Below are 26,236 nucleotides of genomic sequence, written 5' to 3'. Positions count from 1 at the left end.
ACTGAGCTCAGAGGAGTTCAGGCAGGAGACTGAGGAGCCTGGGGTGACAGCTGTGACCCAGGGCCCTGGCCTTCCCCCACCTCTAGGTCCTGCCCAGGGCCTCTCCCTTGTCCTCCCTCAATGCATACTTTGGGCTGGGCCCAGCTGGGCCACCAGCCAGGATCCAGGATGATCCCACATCTGCGCCAGGACAGAGCCAGCTCTCGTATGCTGTGCCACCTCGGGTAAGTCACTGCCTATCTCTGGGCCTGAGCTGGCTCAAGTCAAGTGACAGGGTGAAGTGGGGTTCACCATGGGGATGGACCCCATGGACCCCAATGTCTCTGGCTCTGTGAGGAGGGGACCCTAGTTTGAGCCAGGGCACTAGGGGATATCATGCCCTGGTGAATGATTGATGCTGCTGCTCTTGGGGTGAAGCCTGAACCCGCAGACAGCCAGCTCAGCCCCTCTGCTGGCCCCTCCCAGGCTGTTTTCCCATAGTGCTCAGTGACCACCCCCCAATCTTTCAGTGATACTGTTCTCTCAGCCTGTACACCCTTTTCTTGATCTTATTTTGGTGGAATCAGCATCACCTCTTCCAGGAAGCCTTCTGGGATGAGCCTCCGCCCCCGTGTGGAGCAGGCTCAGGCACCCTGTAACCAGGACTAGTCTGCACCCCTTCCCTGTAGCCCCTTCAGTTGCCAGGAAGGCACTGTCCACTGACCCATATCTGTGCAGGGCCACCCCTGCCCTGTGGCTCCGGCCACAGCATCTCCCTTCCTCACAGGTCCCCTGTTCCACCAGCCCCTAGCAGAGGAGGGACCCCAATCAGTCTCACCCCCTGCTCTGCATGTGAGGTCTTTGGCCATTACGACGCCCCCTTCCTCCCCGCAGCAGGGGCCCCTGTTTCCCCAGCCCTGCCCATTCACTCCGTGACAGCCACCTGCTCAGGAGTGGCATCACAGGGTCCTCCATCTCCATCACCCAAAGGACATAGCCGGGGTCATCTTGGGCTCCTTTTGGGCTCCCCAGCCCACGCGAACCCTTTGCGCTCCTGTGGATTTGATGTGAGTGGGCGTGCCTGTCCCCTCCCTGTAACAGCACAACTTCTCGGGGACAGGTTTATTACCAGGAACACACTCAGCCCTCTCATCATCCCTAAGGCAAAGCAACTATAAGCACCTGGGTCTCAGGAGCGGGCCGCTCAGCCCTGAGCCTGGCTCAAATTGTGGTTTAGCTGCTGGGACCAGAGGCCAGGTCTTCGTCCTGGGCTGCCTTGGGGACCCAAGGAGTGGAGCCGCCAGCCACAGGGAGGAGAGAGGAGGCTTGGGGAAGGGCGGGGAAACAGAAGGGGGATGCCCAGGCTGAGGCTCAGGCTGGTAAGCTAGGAGCTGGGCTGTCCTGACCCTGATCACCAGCCCTGTCAGGGGGCCTCCAGGGTCTCTGCAAAGCTAGTGGCCCAGCTAAGCAGGGGAGACAGGCTTGTGGGCCCCTGCTCTGCTGGCTCCTGGACCAAAGCTGAGCACCAGACCCTGGGTGGTGTTCCCAGGGCCACCCAACCTCAGCCACCCTAGTCCCCCGCTGGCCCCAGGACCCATGATTCCCAGGACAGGATGTGCTGGCCCAGCTGCTAAAAAGGAGGAGCTGCCCACCTGGGGTGGGGCAGGAGAGCTAGGGAGGTGTGGGGTCAGGTGGTCCTCAGCCCTGGACGCCATTGGCCTGGGCTCCAGCCAGGGCTGCCTTGCGGGAGGCCTTCAGGGCCGGGTTATGCAGCAGCGTGTAGGCCACACCCCAACGGGCCCAGCTCCGGCCAGAACGGGGCCCTGTGGCCTTGGCCATGGGGTCCTTTGTCTGCAGCAACTGCATCCCTGAGAGGGAAAGACCTTCTGTGAGTCACTTAGCAAACACCCTGCCAAGCCTCCCCCGTCCTAGACTTGGGCAGAGTCTAAATGTTCTCTTGTAGTCACGGCGGGGAGCCTGTGCTCCAGCTACAGGCCCAGAGGGAGCAACAGGGAAGCACCAGGCTTGTAAAGAGTGGTGGTGTCCCCCTCAGGGAGAGGTGGGGCTTGGGAGGAATGCGCTGGCTTAGTGTCCCCCTCCTGCTGCCCACATCCTGGGCAATGGGGGAAAAGGACTCACACTCTCTGGGGAGAGGCGAGGGTGGCAGAATCTCCAACAAGGTAGCCACTCCATTCTTGGGCCAGAAGGGACGTGCGCCTGTGCCCTCTTCCCAGGAGAGGCCAGGGAGGCTGGGGAGGCCGGGTCGCCCAACCCCAGAGGATCACACACCTTCTTCCTCCTCCCCTGGCTTGAGGCTGCCATGGGCAGCTGCTGGGGATCGGGCCCGGGCCCGGGGGCTCTGTGCTTCCAGGAGCAGGGCGCTGAAGGCTGTCACGGCTGGATGTGACTCGCTGGCCTCCAGCTTCAGGAAGTTTTGGTATGTGTGGTAGCCTGCAGGAGAGCAGAGGTGCCAGTGCTGGGGAAGAAGTGGCACAGACACCCCAGTGCACACACAGGGAGTATATGTATCCCCATGTCCAAGCATGTAGGCACTCTGGGCACAGGGCATGTATACTGCACATGGGTGCCTGCTAGAACACACCATACCTGCAGCCCACCTGCTGCAAAGCAGCCACAGACACTTTAATGGCCACATCAGCTTTGAGGTCAGAGTGACCCCCGGCCACAGCCCTCCCCAGGGACCTTACCAGGGTCCAGAGTGGCAGCTCTCAGGGGCAGCAGGCTGAGGTCCATCTGGCTGAGGTGGATCATGTTGTAGAGGGCAGACAGTAGCACTCTCCAGGTGGCCACCACAGCACCCATCAGCAGGTTGATGGGGAAGAGAAGAAAGGTGGCTGCACAGAGCACTCGCCTGGGGGCAGGTAGAGGAGGCTGAGGCGGGGCTCTCTCAACCCCTTCTCCAGGGCCAGTGTGAGAACCACATGCCCACGTGGCCATGCAAGCATTGAGCGCCTGCTGTTTGCCACATACACCTTCTGCACACCCCACTCTAAGTCATGTCTTCTCTGTATATATCCACCACTCTGGGAGAGGGAAACTGAGGCCTGGAAGCCTGAGTGACTTAGCTGAGGCTGCAGAGCTCCTTGGTGGCAGGGACAAGATTGAAGGCTGCATCCACCTGGGTCTTCCTGTGGCCATCACATCTCCCACCTCCCTCCTCTAGGTCCCCAACCCAGATCCCTCCCGAGGCCCATGTTCCCCAGCTTTGCCATTTGAACCTCCTTCCTACACAGTGGACAGGGTCAGGGTCCGGGTTAGGGGCATAGCTCTGTGCAAAGGCCCTGGGTTCCCTCCCCAGCACCATGCAAAACTGAAAAGAAAAATGTAGGCTTGGCTATTGATTCTCTCCTCCCAGAAGGGCAGCCCTCTCTTCTACCATTCAGGACCCTGACAGAGATGGGGTGAGCGGTGTAGAGGGACAGAGTGATGGAAAGAGACACTGAAGAAGGGACTGGGAGCCTGGGGGACCACAAGCCCAGGGCTACCTTACCTGTTGGTCACCTCAGGGTGTCCATGTTGAGTGTCCAGGAAAACCCAACGAGCTGCTGCATTCTGCAGAGCCCCAGCCAGGACCAAGAGCAGCCAGAAGGGCCTGCAGGCAGGCAGGCAGGGGCAGCTGCAGTTAGTGGCCCCTGGGACAGGGTCCCCAGCACCCCCACCCTGTCCCCTCACCAGGAGGACTCCAGGGACCGCAGGAGCAGGAGGTTTTTGCCATGCAGCACAGGCATGAACACCAGGAAGGCGAGGGTCGTGGTCCCCAGGAAGAAGACAATCTGTTGCACCAGGAGGCCTGGGGGAGGGGGGCAGCAGGGGACAGATACAGGAGCTGATCCCCACCCCGCCACCCCCCAGAATCCAGAGGTTTGGGGCCCTGCTCCGCCACTGCCTGGCGGTGCCATCTTGCACAGTTTACAGTAACTCTCTGAGCCTCAGTTTCCCCCTCTGTGAAAGAGGACCCAGGGATACTGTATGGTGGACAACCGAAGCCCTTGGTTGCAAATGTTATCTCCCCTGCTTGCGCCTGCATCCCCACAGATGAGGACCTCTTGGAAATCAGTGGCTGCTTTCCTGTGAGCCAGAGCAGGGACCAGGCAGATGTCGGGAGCTGTCGATGGCAACAGCCAGGCCACCTGACCAATGGGACACGGGGCAGAGGGCTTGGGGACGCGAGAGATCACGGCTTTCAGGCCCCAGTGATGTGTCTGCTCCTCATCACCCTTCTCCTCCTCCCCTGCAAGGTGGAGACAGAGGCACCAAAGGGACGGACACCGGGCCTCAGACTACGTGCTGATCCAGCCTCTCCTGCAGCACTGCAGTGCCTGAAGGGATCATCATAGATTGCACTGGGAGGCTCCTTCCAAGTCCCCTAGCCCAACTCAGGGCAGGGCCCTTTTTGTAGTCCCCAGCAAGTCCATATCTGCTTGCATACCCCTCAGCGATGGGAGCCTCACTACCTTGCAGGAGCAAAATGTGCCACCTTTGAATTTACCACCTCCAGACATAGGCCACCCCTTTGCACAAACCTAGTGGCAGTCAGCGCTGGAGGCTCATGAAGGGACCCCTTTCCCTAACGGCTCCTGCATCCCACCTCATCCGGAAGGCAGGCACCTCAGGGTGCCGGGCAAGGAGCTCACCGAGGCAGGTGAAGGCAGCCTGGTAGGCACAGAAGCTCATCCAGCAGAATATGACTTTTCGGGATGGGTGAATATTCCGTGCTGGGGGACCCAGCTCCAGGGTGGCCCCTCGGTACAGAGCTTGAAGATTGGCCCTGGGGTGAGGGTGAAGGTGGCAGGGCCTCAGGATTGGTACACTCTCCCTGGTCCCTCCCCAGCCCAGCCCCTGGCCACACTCCAGGGCTAATTGCCACCACAGCCACCTGCAGGGAACTCAGAGCCTGGAGGAGAAGGCTACCCACTCAATCTGAGGGCGCTTCCAGGAAGAGTTGATGTCTAGGCAGTCTTTACAGGGTGTGGGGTAGAGGGTGTGAAAGGGGAGACAAAGCCAGGTGGAGGGCTCAACCCAAGCCAGGTCAGGACAGCAGGGACGAGCAGTGGCGATGGGGGTGACACATGGCCACTGACTCAGAAGGCAAGGCAGACAGGGCTTCATCCCAGCAGGTGGACACCGGCTGCCCAGTTTAACCCAGTGTTTCTCTGGGCCCCCAGGGTCCCTGCCTGGCCTCTCACCTGTGCGTGGCCAGTGAGCGGACCAAGAGCAGGATGGTGAGTAAGCAGGACAGGGTCAGAGCGGAGACATAGCACACTGCGGGGGACAAGGTAGGGCTGGAGTCACAGAGCCTCTGGCACTGCTCCCCTCCCCTGGCCATAGGACATAGAAGACAACCTGCTGCAACCCCCAAGGAGGGATCCCTGGCCTGAAGTCTGCCCCCTCCCTCGTTCCAGCTGCATGGCCCCAGGAGGCACTGGCCCCTGCAGCCTCCATGTGCCCATGGGCTCGCATAATGCCTCACCATCTGTCTCCCAGGACAAGGCCACCATCCAACGCTGTGGTGCCTTGCAATGGCCAAGCCTCACCAGGGAGCAGAGTGGTGGGTGACGGGCTCTTGAGGCCCCTCAGCCACAGGCCTGGCCTTTGGTCACCCTCTGACCATCTCCTGCTTCTCTCTCCTTCCATGGCTGCAGACCTGGCCTGCATAGTACCTTCTTGTTCTCTGCTGCCTCTCTGATCCTCATCCTGTCCACTCTGGGCCCTCTTGGTGGCCAAAGGTGCCTTTCCACACCCACAGGGCCTCCAGGATAAGACTGCAGTTTCAGCTTTAGCGAGACAAGTTCTCACTGTAGCCTAGGCAGCCTCAAACTCATGATGATCCTCCTGCCTCAGCCTTCCAAGTGCTGGGATTACAGGTGTGCACCACCATGCCTGGCTAGTGGTACCCATTTTGCCGGTAGGGAAAGTAGAGGGAACCCTAGGATATCTGCTCCTTGGGCAAAGAGCAGATCCCAGGGCCCAAGCCCACTCTTACTGTAGCTCCAGCCCCTTCGCTAAGCCTGGCCAGAGTGAGGAATCTAGGGCAGGACAGAGGCCAAGGAGGTGAGGAAAGTGCCTGCCCTGCCCAACGCATCCCAGACCAGCAGGATCATCAAGATACCCTGCCGCCACCTGCATCACTGTCCTGTCTCCTCCTCAGCCTCGGCCCCCATGGCTACGATCTCCTCTGTGGACACACCTGGAGCAATGGTCACAGACACTGGGCCTGGGGTGGGGACAACCCTGAAGATGACAAGGGGTGGGGGCTGCCCAGACATGGTGCCTCAGGTCCCAGGAACCTAGACTGGAAGCCCCAGCTGCTCCAGCGGTGATGAAGCAGGGGAGCTCAGGGAGGGAAGGACAGTGCCCAAGGACCCAGCTCCCATGGCAAAGGACCCAGCCCGGCCCCCAACTCCTGTGCCCATCCCAGTCCCTGGAGACCCCGGGTGGCCTCACCTTCCAGCACCCACAGATGGTGTCGCACCAGCTCCACCACCTCCTGCCTGTCCTCAGACAGCACCAGCCCGAAGCCAGCCAGCAGGTAGGACACCTCCGTGGTGACGTCTGCCCGCACCTTCTGCAGAGTGGGCACCACGCTTGCCAGCAGCAGCAGGGCCACCTGCAGGAGCCAGAGAACGTCCTGCGCCAAAGCAGTACAGCCACGGCCTGTGGCTCTCAGGGCATCCTGTGTGCTCCTTAGTGTCCCCAGGCCCCAAAGCCACACAGCATGGACAGAGACAGCACTTGCCTGAAGGGCCGGACATGGCTGGACAGGGCCCCGCAGAGCTTCCCGCCAACCATCTGTCTGTTCCCTACCAGTCATCTATCATCTGTCCATGATCTCTCTATCGTCTATCATTAATCGGCTGTCATGTGAGTTGGGTTGGAGCCATTTTAGGCTTGGGGGCTACAGGCAGGGACTCAGACGTGGATGGCACTACGGGATGCAGGACATACCTGGTAAGTGGCGGTACCTGTCAGGGTGGCTGAGATGACCAGCTTCAAGGGCAGGCGGAATCCTGGGGTCGCCAAAGAAAGGGGCGTGGTGAGGAGCAGCATCAGGCACAGCCCAACCTTCCAAGGGGCCTGGGCAAAGGCCAGGATGCTAGGCCACCAGGGCCAGGCCAGGGGCTTCCACTATCCCAAGCTGACAGTTGTCCCTCCTGGTGACAAGGGACCCATACCCGGCTGTGGGGTGTAGATGTAGCGTCGGGAGTACTCCCAGGCCCAGGTCAGGAAGCTCTGCTTGGAGGTGTGGCAGGAGCTGCAGGAAGATCAGGCAACTGGGGTCACAGGAGAAGCCCCTGCCCTGGCTGACCTGCCCCTTACCTCTTCCCACCTGGCCACCACCATCACCCTCCCTTGGGTGCCTGGGCCTCACCGGCCTCCTGGCTGCTTCCGGCACAGAAGTCTCCTCAGGTATTCCTCAGAATCACTGTTCCACAACCCCTGGGGACAGACAGAGGTGGGCCTTCCTGAGCTGTCCCCAGGCTCTGGACACCTGTGGGAACACCAGCAGGTCTCCGTGGGGACCTCCTGGCCATGCAGGGGTGGGGTGTGCAAGATTGACGTTTGACCTACAGCAAAAAGACCCACGCTTGCCAGAGCTGCCCTGTTCTCTCCCACAAATCTAAGACCCCTTAGCCTGCTCTCTGAGAGTCCCAGGCTGGGACGTCCTGCCAAGATAGCCTTTGTTCTGCCCTGTTTCCACCCCACCCTCTGGCCCCTTCTCCCCAAAACAGGATTTGAGGAGCCTGGGTACCCCGGCACACAGCTGACCAGGACATAGCACAGGGCTTTCCCAGGCAGGTCCCTGGCCTCTCCTACTGTGACTCAGGGAGATCACAAGGGTGACCAGATTTGCCTGAGCCACATTCCAAGCCTCATGCCTCCTGCAAAGTGGCAGAGGCCTTGGGCATGTGGCCTGAGCTGAGATCCCAAGAATGCAGGCCATGGTCACCTGTTGCCATGGAAACCCAGGCCCTGGCTGGAGTGGGTCAGCTGAGCTTGGCTGGGTCCTTTGTGGATTAGATCTCTTTGACCAAGTCCAGATAGTATTTATCCCTTTCAGGAGGACAGGGGTTGGGGGATACTGGATAGGATCCCTGGAGGCAGCGAACAGCCTGGCACATGGCATTTCCATGTCCAGGGAAGCTGCACCCCTCTCCTGAGCCAACTATGAAACTGGGGGAAGGGCCAGGGATATAGGTCAGTAATGCAGTGCCTGCCTCACAAGCACAAGGTCATGGGTTCGATTCCCAGGACGAAAAAAAGAAAGAAACTGGAGGGAGGTAGGGCTCCCTACCGGAGCATGAGTGACAGGAGAGCAGGAAAGGTGGCACTTAGGATTTGAGTCCTCAGGCCCTGTGTCCCCAGCTTTTCTTGTCACCCCTCTGCTCTTCAAGGGCCTCTGGGGAGGCTCGTTCACCCCACCAGCCAGGAAGCCACTGGGCTGTGCTCACATTTCCTATGGTGCATTTCTGGGGGCAATCTCCAGGTCTGTTGCCCCAGTCATCGCCCCACCCCAGGAAGCCCCAGCAGGCCAGGCCGGGTCACTGAGTTCTGAGTCCCAGCACTGAGCCCGGGGTTTGACATGAGTCAGGGGCCTACAGGGCTTCCTATAAAACTTCAGTATCAGGTGGTCATATCACTTAGCACCAGCACCTGCCTGGCAAACACAAGGCTGTCAATTCAATTCCCAGTACAAAAAAAACCCTGCAATATCTTTCAGGACTCCTCTCAGCTGGGAATAGGGGCATGTGCCTATAGTCTCTGTACTTAGGAGGCTGAGGCAGGAGGATGCCACAAGCTCAAGGCCAGCCTGGGCTACATAGTGAGTTCATGCCAGCCTGAACCTGTGAGACCCTGTCCAAAAAAATCCAAAACTAAAAAAAAATAATAATCCTTTCTCCTCATGATGTATCCCTTCATCCCCCAAAATACTTGCTCAGTATTTATTATGTGCTATGCTCTGCCCAGTGCCACCAAGGTGAGCGTGAACAGAGTAGACATACAGCCCTCTCTGCCCTCTGTGACACTGTCCTGCACCTATAGTGCCTCCTTCTTACTCTCTCCTATTCCAGATCCTCCCTGTCCTTCAGGTTGCTGCTGAAGTCCACCTCCTCTGAGAAGCCCTCCCAGACCTCTCCTGCACCTGCCATTATCCAGCTGCCTTTGACCTAGAGCTGGGTCAGGATGCAGCTTTGCCTGGGGAGGGGACTAGGAGGTCACCCAGCAGCTCAGCATGGCCATGTGCAGGGCCACAGACATGGCGGATCCCACCCAGGCTGTCCCTTTACCTCGGAGCCTGTCCTTGTCCTGCAGCTGAAGCTCTGTACCAGCTGCACTGGGTACCAAAGGCTCAGGAAGCCGAGGCCCAGCAGGAGAGGCAGGGAAGCCAGGAGGGAGTAGTACTTGTAGATCTGGACAGACAGACACATTATCTACAACCAGAACCAGATCCACCTCCCTTCCTACCTCATCCCCAAGGACCCCAGGATGGACGGGAGAGACACGGGGAGCTTCTGGTTCTCTGCCCCTCGCCCCCCACCAACAAACACACCTACTGCCCCTTCTCCTGATGCCCACAAGCCTGACAGAGCCAAACAGAGGTAGCTACACAACTCCACCCCCATTCCCAGATTCCATCACCTGGGTTCCTTTCCCAGCATGTTAGGCCGCAGGTACCCCAGAAAGTTGATGGCGGCCTAATTCTGTTTAGGTATAGTTTGTAACTGAGCATCAAGTTCTGAGACTCTGGATTCTCCTCTGAACCCCTCCCCCACTGAGCACGGACCACTTCCGTCTCCCTTCCCTTCCCTTCCCTTCCCTTCCCTTCCCTTCCCTTCCCTTGCCTTCCCATTCTGACCTGACCAAGGGAGGCTGGGATCAGTGATGGGGATCATGAGCTTCCTCCTCCTCCCCTCCGGCCCCCTCCTCCCAGCTACCTTGTCCCCTGCCTCACCCTTAGAAGAGCTGAGCTTGGCACTGCCTGTGCCTAGAGGCATGGAACCCTTGCATAAGGGAGAAGCCCGGCACATAAACAGAGATAAAAGCAGCCGTGCAGGTCCAAGCAGGCTTCTCTGTGCACCCCTCACCCTGGACCACTGTGAGTCAGCGGTTTACCTTGGGCGCCTGGGGACATTCAGCCCTCTGCCAGATGTGGACGCCCAAGTGGGCCCAGGATAGCACGCTCCCCAGCAGGTATGCAACTCTGTGCTTGGCCGTGGCACAGGCAGCCAAAGGGTAGTACAGAACAGGGTAGTAGAGCAGGGCCAGCATCTTCCAGGGCCCTGGGAGGTAAAATGGGCAGAGAGACATGCGCTGGAGGGGCCTCTTTCCTGTCTCCTTCATCCACACCTCTCACCTAGCATTTTAGCAAGAACAAGACGAGCTCTGTATACAGTGCTTAGAGCTCTGTATACAGTGCTTAGTGGGCTCTTACAGAGCCCACGGAAGCCCTCTGTAATTCAGCTGCTATTTATTGCTGCTTTCTCTCTGGCTTCTGGTTTCCTCCCCTGTAAAATGGGATGCTGTCCACACCTCTGGAGGTCGTGCAGCGGAGCAGCTGTTCTCACCGTCACCATCTTGAGCCCACCCCATCACCCAGCCCCAGGCTGTGGCTGCACGGTGTACCTGGGCCAGGTGTGTAGGTGAGGGGCAGGAAGGGCAGTGGGTCTTCACTGGGGAGCAGAAGGCACAGGGCACTGAAGAGGACCATGAAGACAGCAGCAGACACGGCCCAAGGTCTGTGCCCGGCCAGGAAATCCACAGGGCTGGCATAAGAGAGGACAGGTCAGGAGGGGGTCATCAACCCCAGGACCTGGATCACTCCCAGGCTGTGTCCAGGAACCAGAGAGATAGAGAACACCTGCCCCTCTATCATCCACTCATCCAGGGGTATTTGCGCAGTGCCTCTGGCTCCCTCTGGGCCCTGCGTGGCCAAGGACGAGGACGCGCACCCGGCAGGAACAAGTCCCAGCAGCAGTCCTGCTGCCTGCACCCGCGAGGAAGCTCCAGGAAACTCGGCCTCCACACTACCCTGCTGTCTGTGTGGGCTGGCAGGGCTTCAGAGCGCTGGGAGCCACAACATCCTTGTGTAACAGCCACCGCCCCGCCTGGGCGGGGACCCGGCCCGGGCAGACAGCACGCACGGCTGCCCTAGCATTGACCCCAGCCTCCGTGGCTCTGGTCCAGCTCTTCCCCGGGCTCCCCGCTCAGCCAGAGACCCCCTGCCAGGTCCCCACAAAACCCAACCTGGTCTACACTCAGGCTCCACTACCACCTCCCCCAGCCCTGTGGTATCCCCTGCACCCGCCTGCCCAGTCCCATCTCCTTGGGTCTCCTGCCCTGGACCCTGAGGTGATACAGCTGGAAGAGAAAGTTCCACTGCAGGGAAGGTCATTCCCTCCCTCCTGAGTCAGGCAAGGCCCCAGACACCCTCAGGGATAGGAGGGTCGGACAGCATCAGGTGGTGGTGATGGCAGGCAGCAAGACACTGAGGGCTGCCTGAGAGCTTAGTCAGGTCCCACCTGTTCCTGAGAAGGTCCCCTCCCCACTCTGGGGCTCCAGACTACAACGGGTCTTGGTGGGGGTGGGGAGAACCCCAAATCAGAAGTGGGATGTCGCAGACTCAGAGCTGGCTACTAATGACCAATACACCCTACTCTCCCAGACGGCCCTGAACAAGGGCACCCAAGCCCAGCACCAACCTGGGCAGAGCAGGCCCTCCTCGCCCATAGCCGGCCCGGAGCCGGCGGCACAACAGCAGCCAGGACAGTAGCAGCAAGACGAGCATCTGGAAGGAGAGGGCAGGAGAGACTGGGGGGCTCAGGCCTCCCCCAGAACCTGAGCCCAAGACCTCGGTCCCAGTCAGTCCCAAAGCACCCGATATCCACCAAGTGCCCATGCTATGCCATGTTGGGATGCCTGGGTTTGGCCTATGCCCAGCATGGATCCCCACCCGGGGCCAGCCCCAATACCCATTCCCAGGGGCCTGGGGGCCCCTGCACCAATCTCTGTGCCCAGATAGGCACACACGGCAGGCCAGCTGGACTCACCGACAGCACAGCCAGACAGGCGTGGCACAGGGCAGGTGGCACACTGGGCTGGCAGGAGGGCACCTCCCTGTGGGGCAAAGGAAGGCTGGCTCAGCCTAGGGGGCTTGGTGTGCTTCTGGGTCTGAGGCTGAGGACACTGCAGCTCCCCCCAGCACCCCCCACAACCTTCTGCCCTCTCCTACAAAGCTGCCCGCTTCCCAGTTCTTCCTGCGCTAACCGCTAGGGCGCTGGGGCTCTGGGGTTGAAGGCCACAGGCTCCCGGGGAAGCCAGCCTGGCTGAAGCATCTCATCTAGCTCACCCAACACCACTGTCCTTCAAGGCCACTTTACCCCTGCTCCAGGAAAACCTGGCTGCCCCTGCTCAGCGCTCCTTGCAGAGAGAATGCAAACCCCCTTTGCATTCTCACCCCCTCCTTGGTCCTGGGATTCACTTCCTACTTGTGGGACTCTCAGAGTAGATGCCTTTCGGGGGTCTGGCTCCCCAAGAGTGGAGAACCTTGCCTTCTGAAAGCCTCTCAGGTACTGCTCAGTCTTGTCTTCCCAGGCCCAGCCCAGTAGGGACCCAGCACACTGTCCCTGGAGCAACTGCATCATTTCCCAGAGGCCTCTGCTCCAAACCAGAAGCCATACCAAGAACAGGACCCTGATGTCCCTGTCGGACCCTCAGCTCAATGTGTTCACCCCATGAGCCCATGTGTGAATGACCACATGTGGACTCCTGTCTTGTGCCATGGGACAGGCAAGGACAGTCCCACAGGGAGTGAGGGGGAGGCTCCATCTCAGGAGAGACACAGGCAGAGTTAAAGGATGCCAGGAAGAGGAGTGGGTTTTGATTTGAGCATGGGCTAAGGTTGGCATCTCTGGGCAAAGACAGGGAAAGGAAGCCCTGAGGAAGAGGAAGAGGTGAAGAGGATGAGAGGCAGGGTAGCTGGCACCAGGTTTGATGGGTAGCTGGCACCAGGTTTGATGGTGACCCAGAGGTGGGGCTAGGCCAGGTTAGAGGAGGTACAGGGGCCCCTGGGAGCATTAGGATGTTTGAGCAGGGCCATGTCCCAGCATTTGGGGCATTTCTGCAGCTGAGCCCACCCTAAGCACAGTCACTAGTGTCTACCAACCCTAGACCCAGCAGGGCACAGTGGACCACCATGCAGAGCCCTCCACAGCCTTAACACACCCCATCCCCTGGGTGTCTGACTCACAGGAAGAGAGGTGAGCTCAAGTTCACGGCCTTGGAATTCCCCTGCTGTCCCAGCTTTCTGCACCCCATTTGAGGTAGGGGTGGGTGGGAGGATTAGCAAGTATCTCTTCTTGATTTTGCTAAGTAAGTAGAATCAAAACACCCTCTTTACCTGCAGGTACTGTGTCCCATGGTGGGAAAAGGGGGCTGCAAATTTCAGTTGCCACCCTCCTGAGGGGCTGCACCTCCAGCACTCCCTAGCTCCCAGGCTCCTCTATGCCCCCAATTTTATTTGGAAATGATATCTCTGGTCACAGAGCTGGCGGCAGGTGCCTGGCCCCTTGCCAGTAACTGGGCCCTGGCACTCCCAAGGACATGGCTTCTGATGAGGGCTCAGCCAGGTGGGGGTCTCAGTTCTCCAGGGACTCCAGGCCCCTCTCCAACACATACAGACACACACACACACAAACACACACACACACACACACACACACACACACACACACACACACGGCAGGGATACAGGGAGCCCAGTACTCTTGGGGACAGCTGGGGAAGCAAGTGGTGTGCACCCTCGCTGACAGTACAACTGTCTTCCAGGTGGTCAGAACCCTAAGTTCTCCAAAGGACAGTGTTTCCCCCAGGGCTGGGCGGGGCCTCTGCCCCTGCTGGGTGACCCAGGCCTGGCCAGGCTACAGCCCCAGCCTTGGGGAGGTGCAAGAGCATTTTTCCTTCTCTAGTTTCAAGTTTTAATGGAAAACAGATGTGCACACATCTGTCTCAGCATGTGCGCGCACACATACACACACACACACAGTCTCACCTTTTCAGTCCCCCAAACCCTCAGACAGAGCGGAGAGGCGGGGGAAGGGGCCAGGGTTAACAGGGGAGAACTTGGCTCCAGATCTCACGTGGCTGGACGACCCTGGCAGTAGGCAAGGGGCACAGAAAGACCCAGCTCCTCTGCCAGGGTGCCCAGACTAAATCACAATGGAAAGGACTTGGGCCAGCAGTCCTCAGGCCACCCCAGGGTGAGCTGGCTGCCTGCCTCCCTCCCCGCCCTCCCCTGGCCCCGCACCCTTTCTACAGAAACAGGACCTGTGCATCTACCCCCCCTGAGACTCAGCTGTCCAAAGACAACAGAGTGGCAAGGTTTGCCCAGGAATCCACCCTAACCCCCTCCTTTTGTCCTGGTTCTCTGCCTCTCCACCCTCTCAGCAAGCCCAGAAAACCTGACACTGTAAACACCATACCCTCAATGTCACCACAGGGACCCCTTCCAGCCCCCTCGCCAAGCTTCTCCCTTCTGGCTGCCAGTCAGATCACCACGGGCACCCTAGACTTGCAAGGTCAGGGTACACAGTGCTGCCCACCAACCTGGCCCAGGTCCCCCTCCCCTCGAGCATTTTAACAGCAGGGCTGGGGCCCTTAAGAACCAGATACAGAGGGAGGCCCAGAGAGGCTGTGTCTTGTCTAGGGTCACACAGCAAAGGAATAGCGGAGCCAGTCCTTGCCCGGGTCTGAGCCCCACAGACCACTCTGACGGCTGTCAGACTGGGGCTGCCACACTCACCCCTCTGGCTGGAGCTCCTTGCCCCCCAGGGGCTCGTCGATGTACCAGCTGCTGTAGTCATCTGTGCCCCTGGAAGAGGTCTGGTTCTCTGCTGCCTGGGAAAAGGACATTCTCGGGCCTTTCTCCTTTGATCCCCAGACAAGAGAAGGAAAAAAAAACTACTAAAATGTGAAAAGAGGCTTAAAAAAAAAAAAGAAAAAACCCAAACAAAGAGAGATTTCTTTTTAATCCTAAAGGTTACTTTCTTGCTTTTGGCTCTCTGGGAAAACCTGGCCTGGGACAGCAGGCCTGGGAAGACTGGCACAGGAGGAGGGGAAGAGCCTCTCCTGTCCCCTCCTGTCCTTTCCCGCCCAATCCTGCCCGGCCCGCAGACAGTTATCTGGATGCCCCCCTCAGGGTCCTTGAGTTCTGGCTACAGCACCTATCTGACTATCTCAACAGCTGCCAGGAAGCCTTTGCTCAGACGACCCTTTGCAAAGATGTTCCCAGTGCAGTGTGCGGTGCACGGGCCCCTAGAGACCCCCTTCCTTCCCCACCCATCCCACAGATGGACCCACAGGCACAGCCAAAGGGAGGACCGGAGAGGAAGGAGCTGCGGAGATGAAAGGGTGGGCGGGCTGCGGCGGCTCCGCTCCGTCTGCCCAGTCAGGCCCTCCCAGCTGGGCTCCCACCCCTCCTGCTCTCAGGGTCCAGCCCCCACCTTTAGCCTATTGTCCCTGGAGACCCTTCCCAGCCTCCACTTGTCCTGTCTGACCCCTGAAACCTTGGTGACAGGCGCAGACCATCATTCTTGGTGAAGCCCCCAACGAGGAACCCTGCAGGGTATGGCCAGGAGGAGCGGCACCTGACCACGGGGCTCACGTACCTGCCCTCAGCACCTGCCCCAGGACCTCTGCACCTCTGCCCACTACATCTGCAGAGATGGGGATGGCAGCAGCCCACAGAGAAAGAGAGGGGAGCTGGGCTGTTTCCTGGCGTTTCCAGGAAGGAGGCCACATGCGTCTCACTGGTGGAACCTTTTTGTTCCTACAACTTGATTTCACAAGAAGATAACTCACTCCCATAGGCGGAAATGAGTCCTTTAAATCTGAACCAGACCCACAGACAGGCAAGCAGCACCCCGCCTCCTGCTGATCCTCCTGCCTAGACCTGGGTTCCTCTTCCCTCCTCCTGGGGTACCTGGACCTCTTGCCCATCCCCTGCAGAGACAGGAGAGGCAGAGAAAGTTCTCAGCCATGTATTGGGGCAGGGGGTGCAGCTCCCTGAAACTTTGAGGGTCCCCATTTTCCAATATTCCACAGTCAGGGGGTGTAATATGCACTTGTTCCTTCTTTCTACAGAAACTCATGCAACACCTTCTATGAGCTCATACTACTGTGTGCCCACTCTGTTCCCTGGAGTTGGGAAGCATACAGTTCTGGGGAGGAGGACACCCCCTGGAGTGCCAAGCAAATTCCAGAGCTCCAGGGTGCCTGCCCTCCCAACCTACAGAGAAATCAGCTCTCCGACTGCGAAGGAGTCTGAGCTTAGGGGGACAAGGCAGGAGCTCACGCCAGGGTCGGAAGTGAGAGCTGTCCCCAGGCTTGGGCCCACACACAGCTGAACTCTGCCTCTCCTTCCCATGAGCACAGGGCCTGCTCTGGGGCCAGAGGGTCTTTGGAAATCGAGTTTGGCAAAGGCCTCATTTATTTGGGTGACCGCCTTCTGCCCACAGGCCTGTCCTGTAAGGCAGGGCCACTAGCCAGAGCCCCTGCTCCATCACCAGAACCCCCATGCTTTTCACCACTCAGGGGTCTCAAGTAACCTGCCTCATGAGACTCCAATGATTGGAGCCTCATCCTTGCTAGGAAGCTCACTCTCCACACAGGCAGAGCTGCTGGGGTTGAGAATCTCTGCCCCTTACCCCATTGGAACCAGGTCCTGCCCAATTCTGCCTTCATTCATTTAACAAATCTCTCTTTAATGCCAGGTAATGCTGCTGCCATGGCAGCAGAGGGCAAGCCCTGTGCCTCAGGGGGACTGAACAGGCAATGGTGTGGAGGGGACAAAACCGTGTCCAACTTGCTGAGACGGACATGAGGTGGGGTGAGAAGAGAGGCAGAGCTGGAGCTGACTGTGCTAGACAGGTGGACAGGGAAGGCTGCTCTGGGGGTGTTTGGCTTACATCTGGAGGGAAGGAGAGATGGAGGGATGGATGAGGGAGGAAGAGGCCCCTTCAACCTTAGAAGTGCAGCCGGACCAAAAAGTACCCCCATAATCTGGGCATAATCCCTCCCCGCTCTGGCCCAAACTTGTTCCCTGCAAAAGACTTCTTGTGGATATGGTCCCCACTCTTGTGACCCCCTCATGAGTTCGGGACCCATGGTGCCACCTCCCTTCTCACTGGGGAGATGAAGGCGGGTACCAGGGGTTGGCAGGGTGGAGCAGGTAGAGAGGTGGGGCCTGGCAGGGGGAGAGGCAGCTGTCTAAGTCTGAGCCCCAGACTGGCCCTGGGCCCTGTGAGTCCCTTCCCTCTCTTGATCTTGGCCCCACATCTATCACTTCCAGCCCCCAGTTTCTTCTATTGTGGGTACACACACACACACTCTCTCTCTCTCTCTCTCTCTCTCTGTCTCCCTATCCTCCCTCAGTGACTTCACAGCTCAAGAATGCAGAGCCAGCACACCAGACCCAGCCGTAGCAAGCAGATCAAAGCCACAGAGTTGGCCAGGCTGCCCAGGTGCCCGCTGCCTTCTGCCGGCCCCCCTGCCCCCAGCTCCACCCCCTCTGTGGGGGCAGGGACCAGCCCAAGTGAAGACCCGTGGAGCTCCAGCTGGGAGGCAGACCGGACTTCTTGAGCCTGGGGCACCCATCTGCAAGTGGCAGGCTGCCTCAAGGATGTTAGGAAGGAGCCAGCTGGCATAGGGCAGTGCTGGGGAGAGGAGGACAGTAAGGCTGCCCCTCTGGAGGACTTCACCAAAGGCCTGGGCAGCAGGGTGTTGGGAAGCAGCTGTGCTATCAGGGGAGGGTGGGAGAGCAGGAACTCCTGGGGACACCTGCAGAGGCTCAGAGAAAGGAGTGAGGACAAGGCTTGGTCAATCTTGAAGGCTTTTTGGAGGAGAGAGTTCAGAGCAGGGCCCAGAGAGGGCCAGGAATAATAAATAGCAAGAATGAATAAGCATCTCAAGAGAGCAGAGATGGGGGTGGGAGAAACAAGACAGAGAAGGGCAGGGCTACTCTCCTGCAGGGCCAGCATGAGCCCTGGGGCAGTCTGAGGTGGGAGACACCAATGTCCCTGAGCATTCCTGGCCAGCAGCATTCCCTCTGGGCATGGAAGGGGTGCTAAGCCCTATCCCCCCTGGGAAGGAGAAGACCTCAGATCTTCTGCACTCAGTCAGTGAAGGTCATCTGCCATCTGCACCTGGCATGGGGTGCCTGCCCTCGGGCTGCCACTGGCCCGTGAAGCCCTGATACAGGGCTTCCTTCCTCCTTGTGTTTTCGTTCAAGTTGATTAAACCCAAGGAATGTTTGTGTCCAGGAACGGACGCCACGTGCATGCCCTCGGCTGTCTGTGGTCATCAAATCCTCCCAGGGCAAAGAGCTAAGCCCAGAGAAGGCCAGCAACATCCCCAGGACCTCAGAAACACACCATGGCCTCCAATATCCAGAGTACCTGCAGAAGTTCAACAAATTTCCAAAAATTCAGTGTCACCCCAGACCCTTCCACAGCTTCTACATGGCCCCCAGGAATCCTCAAAACTACAGTAACTCCACATAACTGCCGTCACACCTCGGGACCTCAGCAACACTCATGGGACACTGAGACCCTGGTGAATCAAGCCTGGGTCACAGCAGGTCCCACACCTGTCACTGTCCAGTCTCCCACCCCAACCCTGGCTGTGAGTCCAGCAGCACATCACTCAGTACTCCAACACTCAGCAATACCCCATCCCCACATACATTACTGCACCCTGGAGCTGGGGATTTAGCTCAGTGGCACAGCACCTGCCTGGCAAGCGCAAGGTCATGAGTTCGATTCCCGGTACCAGAAAAAAAAAAACAACAAAAAAAAGAAAGCTATTACATTATTGCACCCTGCAGGGGGCTGCAGACCAGCAGCAGGGACTAGGAGGACCAGAACTGTGTGTCTGCTTAAGCAGCCTGGGGACCCTTGCAGCCCACGGGTGAGTAGCCAAGCAGGTCAGCCCTAGGCTGGCAGGGGAGTGCCCATGTGTGCACACACACACGCATGCACACACATACACAGGCATGCGTGCACACACACATACATGCACACACGTGCACCTGCATGCACACACTCATGCAAACATGCACACCACATGTGCAAGTACACCCCAAATGATCCAGCACACACAGGGCTTAACTTTGGCCCACCTAGTCTGGCCTGCATAGCAATGGCCTGGGGAACAAGGCTGCTGGGCTCAGAGCAGGTGGGTGTGGGTGCCTGTCCTCCTCCTGTCTGCAGTGCCATACAGGAGGCTCAGGGCATCTGTGATGTGCTCGCCCCAGGATTCTCATGGCCCTGCACCAACAGCACCACCCCGACAGGAGGGATTTAGGCCACCCTGCCCAGGGAGGAGAGTGGATACTCTGAAGAGGAGGAGGAGGGTAGCCTGCTGTTCCAGGGGAGTGGTGTGCTCTTCCTTCCCTTCCTCTCCCTTCCCAGAGGGCTGTGCTAGAACAGGCTTGGAGGGAGGAAGGTAGAGGCAGATTTCAGCTCAGGACAAAGGCAGCTTTCTTACTCCTGTGGAGTAGTGAGACTCCCTTCAGGGGAGACAGTCAAGAAAAGGTAACACCCAGTGGCCCTAGCCAAAAGGGCATGAGGACTGGCCAGCTGTGAGAGCTCTGATTCTCCTTTCACAGCTCTTCCTCCCTGGGGTGGTACCACCACAGCTGGGCCTTGGAAACAGGCTCGGTGCTGGGCACTAACTGCTGGGCAGATCCCCGCTGACACAGGACAACCTCATGTTACAGCAGTCAGGCCCTGCTCAGAGGTGCCTCTTGACTTCCTTGCCCTTTGGAGCCCACACTTGCTCCCTCAACCCACTGTTCCACCCTGTCCTGCCTCTTCCACCCCTGGTGCCTACTCTGCCCCTGGTCCATCTGCTCCCTGCTCCCACTTGTCCAGATCCTACCTGGTCTTCCAGCTTAGCTCCAGCCCACTTCTGCCAGGATTCTCTTGGCCTTACACTCTGTACCTCTTCCTTGTCCTCTACTGATCACTCTGGGAGTGCTGCATGATGTTCCCCAACACCAGGGCCTCTTCCCGAAGCCCCAGCACCGTCTTAAGCTGGTGTCCCAGAGGACTGGTTGTGGGTCTCAGCCACTGGCCCTAGCAGAGTCCCCAGCACCTGCCTTAAAAGGTGTGTGGTCTCCTCCTCCGGAAGGCAGCCTGGGTCCTGCCCCTCCTCCTGTCCCCGGACCTTGGCTGCTGTGATTCTGGAGGAGCCCACCCCACCCGCTTCCCTGTGCTCAGGCCCAGAGCCTGGGGCCCCACACACAGGCCCTGGTCCCCTCAGCAGGGCCTCTCCACCCGCCCCCCAGCCATTTGCCCGAAATTTGATCCCCTTGGCCCTCCAAGTCACCCCAGCAGAAAAGCCTGCATAGGGCTTTGATGGCTGAGCTTCTCCAGCTGTGGCCAGGATGGGCTCAGGAACCCCCCACCTTCTCACATTTGTCACCATCCCTTAGTCCCAGGCCTGATGAATTGCACAGAGCTGGCCACCAGCTCAGCTTTTAATAGGCGATCAGCGCCCTGCTGTTGTCCAGCTGGGCTGGGTAGCCGGGGGAGGGGGAGCTCAGCACACTTTCCAGGTGTGATCCATTCAGGGGGACCAAAAGCCCCCCTCAGAACTTCCCCTCCGCTCCTAGAAAAATGGGGTCCTGCTCTTCACCCCAACACATTCCTGTATACCCCAGGATGTGAGGCAGCAAGCACCTTGTTCTCCCAGCTCCTGAGCTCTGGTTACCATACTCCACTCCTCCCTCCTAAAGCCCAAGAAAGACAGGGCAAGAAGGGTGTGCTAAATTCTCAGGAGGAGGGAGCTGGGCAGGGCAGGCTGCCCCTGCCTCTTTGAAGCAGCAAGGCTGAGGCAGTCGATCAAAGAGCAACCCATGATCAAAGAGCAGCCCAGGAGCCTCAGGAGGAGCAGGAGGGAGCCCAAGACCAGGCAGGGAAGCCATCCTGTCCCTAGATTGGACCTGAACACCATGTTCACCATGGAGAAGAATTGCTTGCAGGTAGGAAGGATTAAACCCACAGAGAGAATTAACATTTGGCTCACTTTGAAGAACCCATCTTTAAGAAAGACTTTGGTGGTCAGGCATGATGGCTGAGGCAGGAAGATCATCAAGAATTCAAGGCAATCCTGGGCTACATAGTGAGTTCAAGGCCAGCCTGAACTGTGTAGTGAGACTCTGTCTCAAAAAAACAAAACAAAAGCAAAAAGAAAGGCCTAGGTAGATATGCAGACAAGATGCCCAAAACTGTTTATTTACGGCAAGAAATTGGCAGTAAGCCCAATAGCCATCACAATCAGTTTTGACGGTGTACGTGGTCAAAGCCTTCCGGATATGGTAGAACTTCCTGGATATGGCGGAACTTCCTGGATATGGCGGAACTTCCTGGACACTGGCCAAGCACAGTAGCCCAGGAAGCCTGTGGTGGGACAATACACGGATCACGATCTCATCTCACACTTCTTGAACTAAGCAGACGTGTGTGCAGACAGAGAAGGTGAGCCTGGCAGGTAAACAACAAGCAGTTCACAGCCTCACACTTGGGGTGGGGGAGGATTTTCACGTGTTGGAAACCTTGTGTTGCCTGTGTAATTGTTTTTAACAAGCAAAAGGAAATTGTAAGGATGCAATGAAGACTGATATAAGGAACCACTGGGCTGTATGAGTAGATTCTACCCTTAGCACGGTGTTGCCCACTCCCCAGCCTCCCTTGAAGTTAGTGCACCCTCGAAATTAAGTATTGGCTGGGGAGACAGATAAAGGAAGCAGAAGGAGACCCAGAGATCCCCAGTGTACCCAGTACTCTGACACATCCACAGGGAAACCTAAGCCCAGGGAGATCTCTGGGTGCCAGGCTCAGCAGCAGAGCTGGAAGTTTAGCCAGAGCCCCCACCCCCGCTCCACCCCCAGGTCCATCACAGAGCCCACCTCCCTCTCCCCAGGAACCTCCCTTCCTAGAGTGTGGCCTCTGCTCTGCTCTGTGGTAGGGACACCCGGCAGGAAATTGCTTAAACAGCAGGCCGGGGCGTACCCTTCAGCACAATTGTCCTCTATCAGCCTCTGTCCACTCCCCTGTTGGGTTTCATTCTTTCTATCTCACTGTCCTTCTGTCTGCCCTGTCTACCAGTCTCTTTCTATCCCCATTAATGTCACCCTTTCTGTGTGACTCCGACTGCCTACCTTTCTTTCCTGCCTGTTTTTTTTTTTCCTTTCCTTTGCAGTACCAGCAATTGAACCCAGGGCCTTTGCACTGAGCTGCATTCCCAGCCCTTTTTTAATTTTTTATTTTGAGACAAGGTCTAGCTGAAGTGGCCAGGGTGGACTCAAACTGCAATCCTTCTGTCTCAGCCTCACTGAGATTGCAACTGTGTGCTGCCCAGTTAAGCTTCGGTCTCTTTGTTTCTCTTTTTAACTGTGTGTCTCTCTACAACTCTGTCTTTTCCTTTTTTCCTGTCTCTCTCTCTATGCCTCTCTGTCACCCTCTGTGTCTCTGTCTCTGTCTCTGTCTCTGTCTCTGTCTCTCTCTCTCTCTCTGTTTGGCTACAAAGTTTGTCCCTCTCCTCCTAACAGTTTCAGGCAGTACCTTTTCCAAGCTGGCCCCTGCCCCCACCTCAGTCTGACCCAGGGCCAGCTTGGGCTGACTTGGGGCAGCCCTATTAGCTCTGCTCCTCCTGCCCCTTACCTGCTATCTGTCCCCAGTGGTGCTGGAGGACAGCTGGCGCTGGTCTCAGAGCCCCAAGGTGGCCTCCCCGCTGGGATGAACACTGGGAGCCTGCCTGGCCAATTGTCTGGTGCATGAAAGCCAAGGCCAGCATGGCTGACGCTGCAGGGACGCTGCCCCCCTCCCTCCAGCCCAGGAACTTTAGCCCCTGGGGACCAGGCTGGAGGAGGGGGTTGGTAGGGGAACCGGGGATCCCCATGTAACGCAGGCCCCTCCCACAGCTGTACCCAGCTAAGCTAGGACAAGAGAGCTTCTCGGAGGCCCAAGCAGTTACTGCCTGTGTCTGGACAGGGTGACGGGTACTATTTTAGGGAGAGACTCCCTTGGCCAGACACTCAGTGGAGGGAAGAAGAGCCCAGGTCTCTAACGTTGTCCTTGTTCCTTAGTAGCCAAGTGACACAGACCTTCCAGGCTCCGGGCCACATTTTTCCATCTGTGCCATGGTGACAAAGTGGTGACAAAGGTAGCATGCCTCACCTTGCCAGCCCCAGGCTGAAGTCACTCCCTAACCTGTGGCCTCAGCCCTGAAGCAAAGGGTAGGGCCTGTGAGGGTGAGGACGCTGCAGAGGGGCGGGGGCTACAGATCCCGTGGAATGGCAGCAACCCCACCGCTGTCCCCACCCACCTGACCTCTGGAGGCCACTTCTTCCTCGTGACAGGGGCAAGGTTGCAGCCCGGGTAAGGTCGCACTCACAGGACTCACTGATGTCCAGCTTGCAGGGAGGGTTCAGCTTAGAGAGGAGGCCAAGCCAGGAGTGGTAGGTGGGTCCTTAAGGATTGGGGTCCAAGAGCCCAAGGGGCCCTCGAGGTAGCAGCAAGGGAGGTTGAAAGAAGCCATTGTAGGAACAGGAAGAGCCTACCCCCACACACACACCCGTTGGCCTAATTACAGGCCCAGCTCCTCCAACAAAGCCAGGACTCAAGTGGTCTCTCTTATGCTAAAGAGAGAGAGGAGTTCAGGGATCCAATGCATTTCCCACGCTGGATGGCAGAGGTGGCTGGGAAGTCATCCTTCTGGGCTACCACCACATACCTCCTGCCCCTGGCCCCCAGCAACAGCCACTTCCGGTGCCTAGACCCCTGGAGAGCTGCCAGAGGTTCAGCCAGGGAGGTAACTAGGAGTGGAAAGAAGCCTGGGGTGGGGGCAGGGATCTGCCCTGTTCCTCCAGCCTCAGCTATAAAGTGGAATGCCGTTCCGCCCCAGCATGCTGACATTCCCTCATGGTGCCAGGCTTTCTCTGTAGAACTAAGGCCAGTCTAGGGCAGCCCAAGCATCAAAGGCCCCTCCCTCCTGCCCTACCACTCACCCTCTCACCACTGAACCAGCTGAACCATGGGGGCACCTGATGCATCTCTGAGGCCAAGTTTTTGATTCAAAAGCCCAGAATGGTCTTTGCTTCTCATAGATGGAACCCACAAATAGAAGTTGAGCTGCGATTATCAATGCATATATCCTTCTATCTCTCAACTTATTCATCCATCCATCCGTCCATCGAGCATACCCACCCATCCATGATGCTTTAGCTGTCCCCCAGGCACTCAGCCCTGCCCCGAAGGAACATTCCATCCAGCAACCACAGGTCATCACTGGGGACAGGAAAGGAAAGGGCAGAGTCATGCCTGGTCACAGGCCATGCTTACCAGGCTGCAGGAGGAGCAGGACTGCCTGGAGGCTCTGGGCAGTGTAGGCAGAGGGAGCAGCAGCAGTAAGGGCAGGAGGGGGAAAGGGCAGCCTGGCCTGAGCAAATGTCCTTCCCCAGGACACTCTGCCTTCTGAAAGGAGCCGGTTATACAAAAGGACACATGCCGGAGGGCTCCACTCACGTGAGTGCCCGGAGCAGTCAGATTCTAGGGGAAGGAGAGTAGAAGGGCGGCTCCAGGGCTGGAGGGGGATGGTGGCGGCTGTTGTTGAATGGATAGAGTTTCCATTTTATAAGACGGAAAGAGTTCTGGAGATTGATTGCACAAGGTGAATATAGTTAGCACCACTAAACTGCACATTTGAAAATGGTTCAGATGGTAAATTTTATGTGACGCTATTTTACCATAGTTTATTTTTTAAGTAACCACATGCACATACCATAAAAAGGTGAGGCTTCCTTGGGGACAGGGTAGGAAACAGGGTGTAGATGCCAGATGGTGGAGGGCTCTAAGCCACACTAAGGCTGATACAGCCACCTCCAAGGCATTGTAGAAAGATGGAGGGGGAAGGGAGAGTGGAGAGGGAACACAGGGACACACACTGGGGAAGACAGACTCTGGGCATAGTCTTGGCTTGCAGGGCATGGGGCTGGGGAGCAGAGGATGGCCGTAGGGCAGAGGGAGCAGATACCCTTGTTGCAGCCTCCTGGGGGGTCGCTTCAAACATGCAAGGGAAAAGTGCTGCTCCCCCTCATCATGATGTCCAAGGCCATGCCAGCCAAGCACCGCCATAGGGATGGTGGTTTTCGGGCAGCCTCATCCACCCACCCTCTCCCTGTCATGGCCATCCTGTGGCCCTTCTCAGGGTGCCTTAGAGTTTCAGATCACTGAGCTGAGGGCGGACTTAACTCCCACCCAGTGCACAGAACAACCAGAGAGATGGGATCTGTTGAACTTCACCTACAGCTCAGGACCTCCGTTACCTCTGGGAACCCAAAGAAAGTGAGTTTCAGTCATTGCAAAGGAAGCCTAACGTATACGCTGAGACCCTCAGCTGGGTTGGCCATGCCATCTTTCGACTGGCATCTCCCCTTTATGGAAGTGGTGCATCCTGGCCAGCATAACTCTAAGTGAACTTCTTTTTAATACAGTCTATGCTGTACCTAAGTGTTCTCTTCAGACTCAGAAGTGTCCTTCCGCATTGTTGGTATAAAATTCCCTAAGAGAATGAGTTCCTATCTTTGAACTCGTCCCAGGACATGTTTAATAGAGGCGAGTGTAGACAAGATTCCTAGTTTGTCATCTCAGCTCTTACTAGCCATATGAACTGGGAGGGGTCTAATTCTTTCAGCCTCGGGTTCTCCACTGAAGAAACAGGAAATAATTATACCTGCCTCAGAGAGCCACACAGACTGCCTGGTGCCCAGCAGCTACTTAATGAAAAGTCTCATTAATGATGTCGATGATGACATTGTCAAGGATGACAGTGGTGGGGAGGCAGCAGTGGTAATGGCAGTGATGGTGGCCGTGAGGGTGATGGTGGTGGTGTGGGCTGACCTGATGCTAAGGGTAGGTGATTGTGATAGCAGTGGTAAGCTGGTGATGGTGCTGATGTGGGTGGTGAGGATAGTGGTGGTGGTAGTAGTGACAGTGGCAATGGGAGCAGACAGTCCTTACTGAGGAGTATCCAGAACCTCCCAGTTCCCACTGGGCATCAGCAAGACCTGGGTCAGGGAAGAGGACTCCAGCTCAACAACTCTTTGGTATGAGAGGCTATGCACTGCGTATAGGTAGAATTGAGCTGGGCCCCATGCTGTGAGTGCTGGTTCAGGCTGTGA

At 57.7% G+C, this 26,236-nt stretch overlaps 1 protein-coding gene across 5 annotated transcripts; it reads right to left on the bottom strand.

Moving 5' to 3' along the window:
• Positions 1–1,086: 1,086 nt before the first annotated feature.
• Positions 1,087–24,544, bottom strand: Stra6 (stimulated by retinoic acid 6). 5 transcript variants are annotated; one of them, XM_013519049.1, is made up of 18 exons: positions 24,399–24,544; positions 14,798–14,922; positions 12,048–12,114; positions 11,700–11,785; positions 10,624–10,763; positions 10,114–10,280; positions 9,288–9,410; positions 7,370–7,437; positions 7,173–7,252; positions 6,946–7,007; positions 6,445–6,628; positions 5,187–5,262; positions 4,635–4,768; positions 3,673–3,790; positions 3,491–3,592; positions 2,688–2,851; positions 2,269–2,430; positions 1,087–1,847 (listed from the first exon to the last, which is right to left on the bottom strand). In XM_013519049.1, exons 2-18 carry the CDS (start codon positions 14,905–14,907, stop codon positions 1,678–1,680), a joined length of 2,013 nt encoding a protein of 670 aa, XP_013374503.1. In that variant the 5' UTR covers positions 14,908–14,922; positions 24,399–24,544; the 3' UTR covers positions 1,087–1,677. The 5 variants fall into 5 exon arrangements, with proteins under 5 accessions (XP_013374503.1, XP_013374504.1, XP_013374502.1 ...); XM_013519050.1 differs by lacking the exon at positions 24,399–24,544 and adding an exon at positions 19,933–20,094; XM_013519048.1 differs by lacking the exon at positions 24,399–24,544 and adding an exon at positions 15,663–15,818 and having other exon boundaries at positions 14,798–14,955.
• Between the last annotated feature and the right edge of the window lie 1,692 nt (positions 24,545–26,236).

This window comes from Chinchilla lanigera, unplaced genomic scaffold (assembly GCF_000276665.1).
Source record: "Chinchilla lanigera isolate Chin_1 unplaced genomic scaffold, ChiLan1.0 scaffold00049, whole genome shotgun sequence".
In the NCBI taxonomy this organism is placed as follows: Eukaryota; Metazoa; Chordata; class Mammalia; order Rodentia; family Chinchillidae; genus Chinchilla; species Chinchilla lanigera.
Note: the sequence above shows the minus strand (reverse complement) of the source record. Positions and strands in the feature narration are given on the sequence as shown.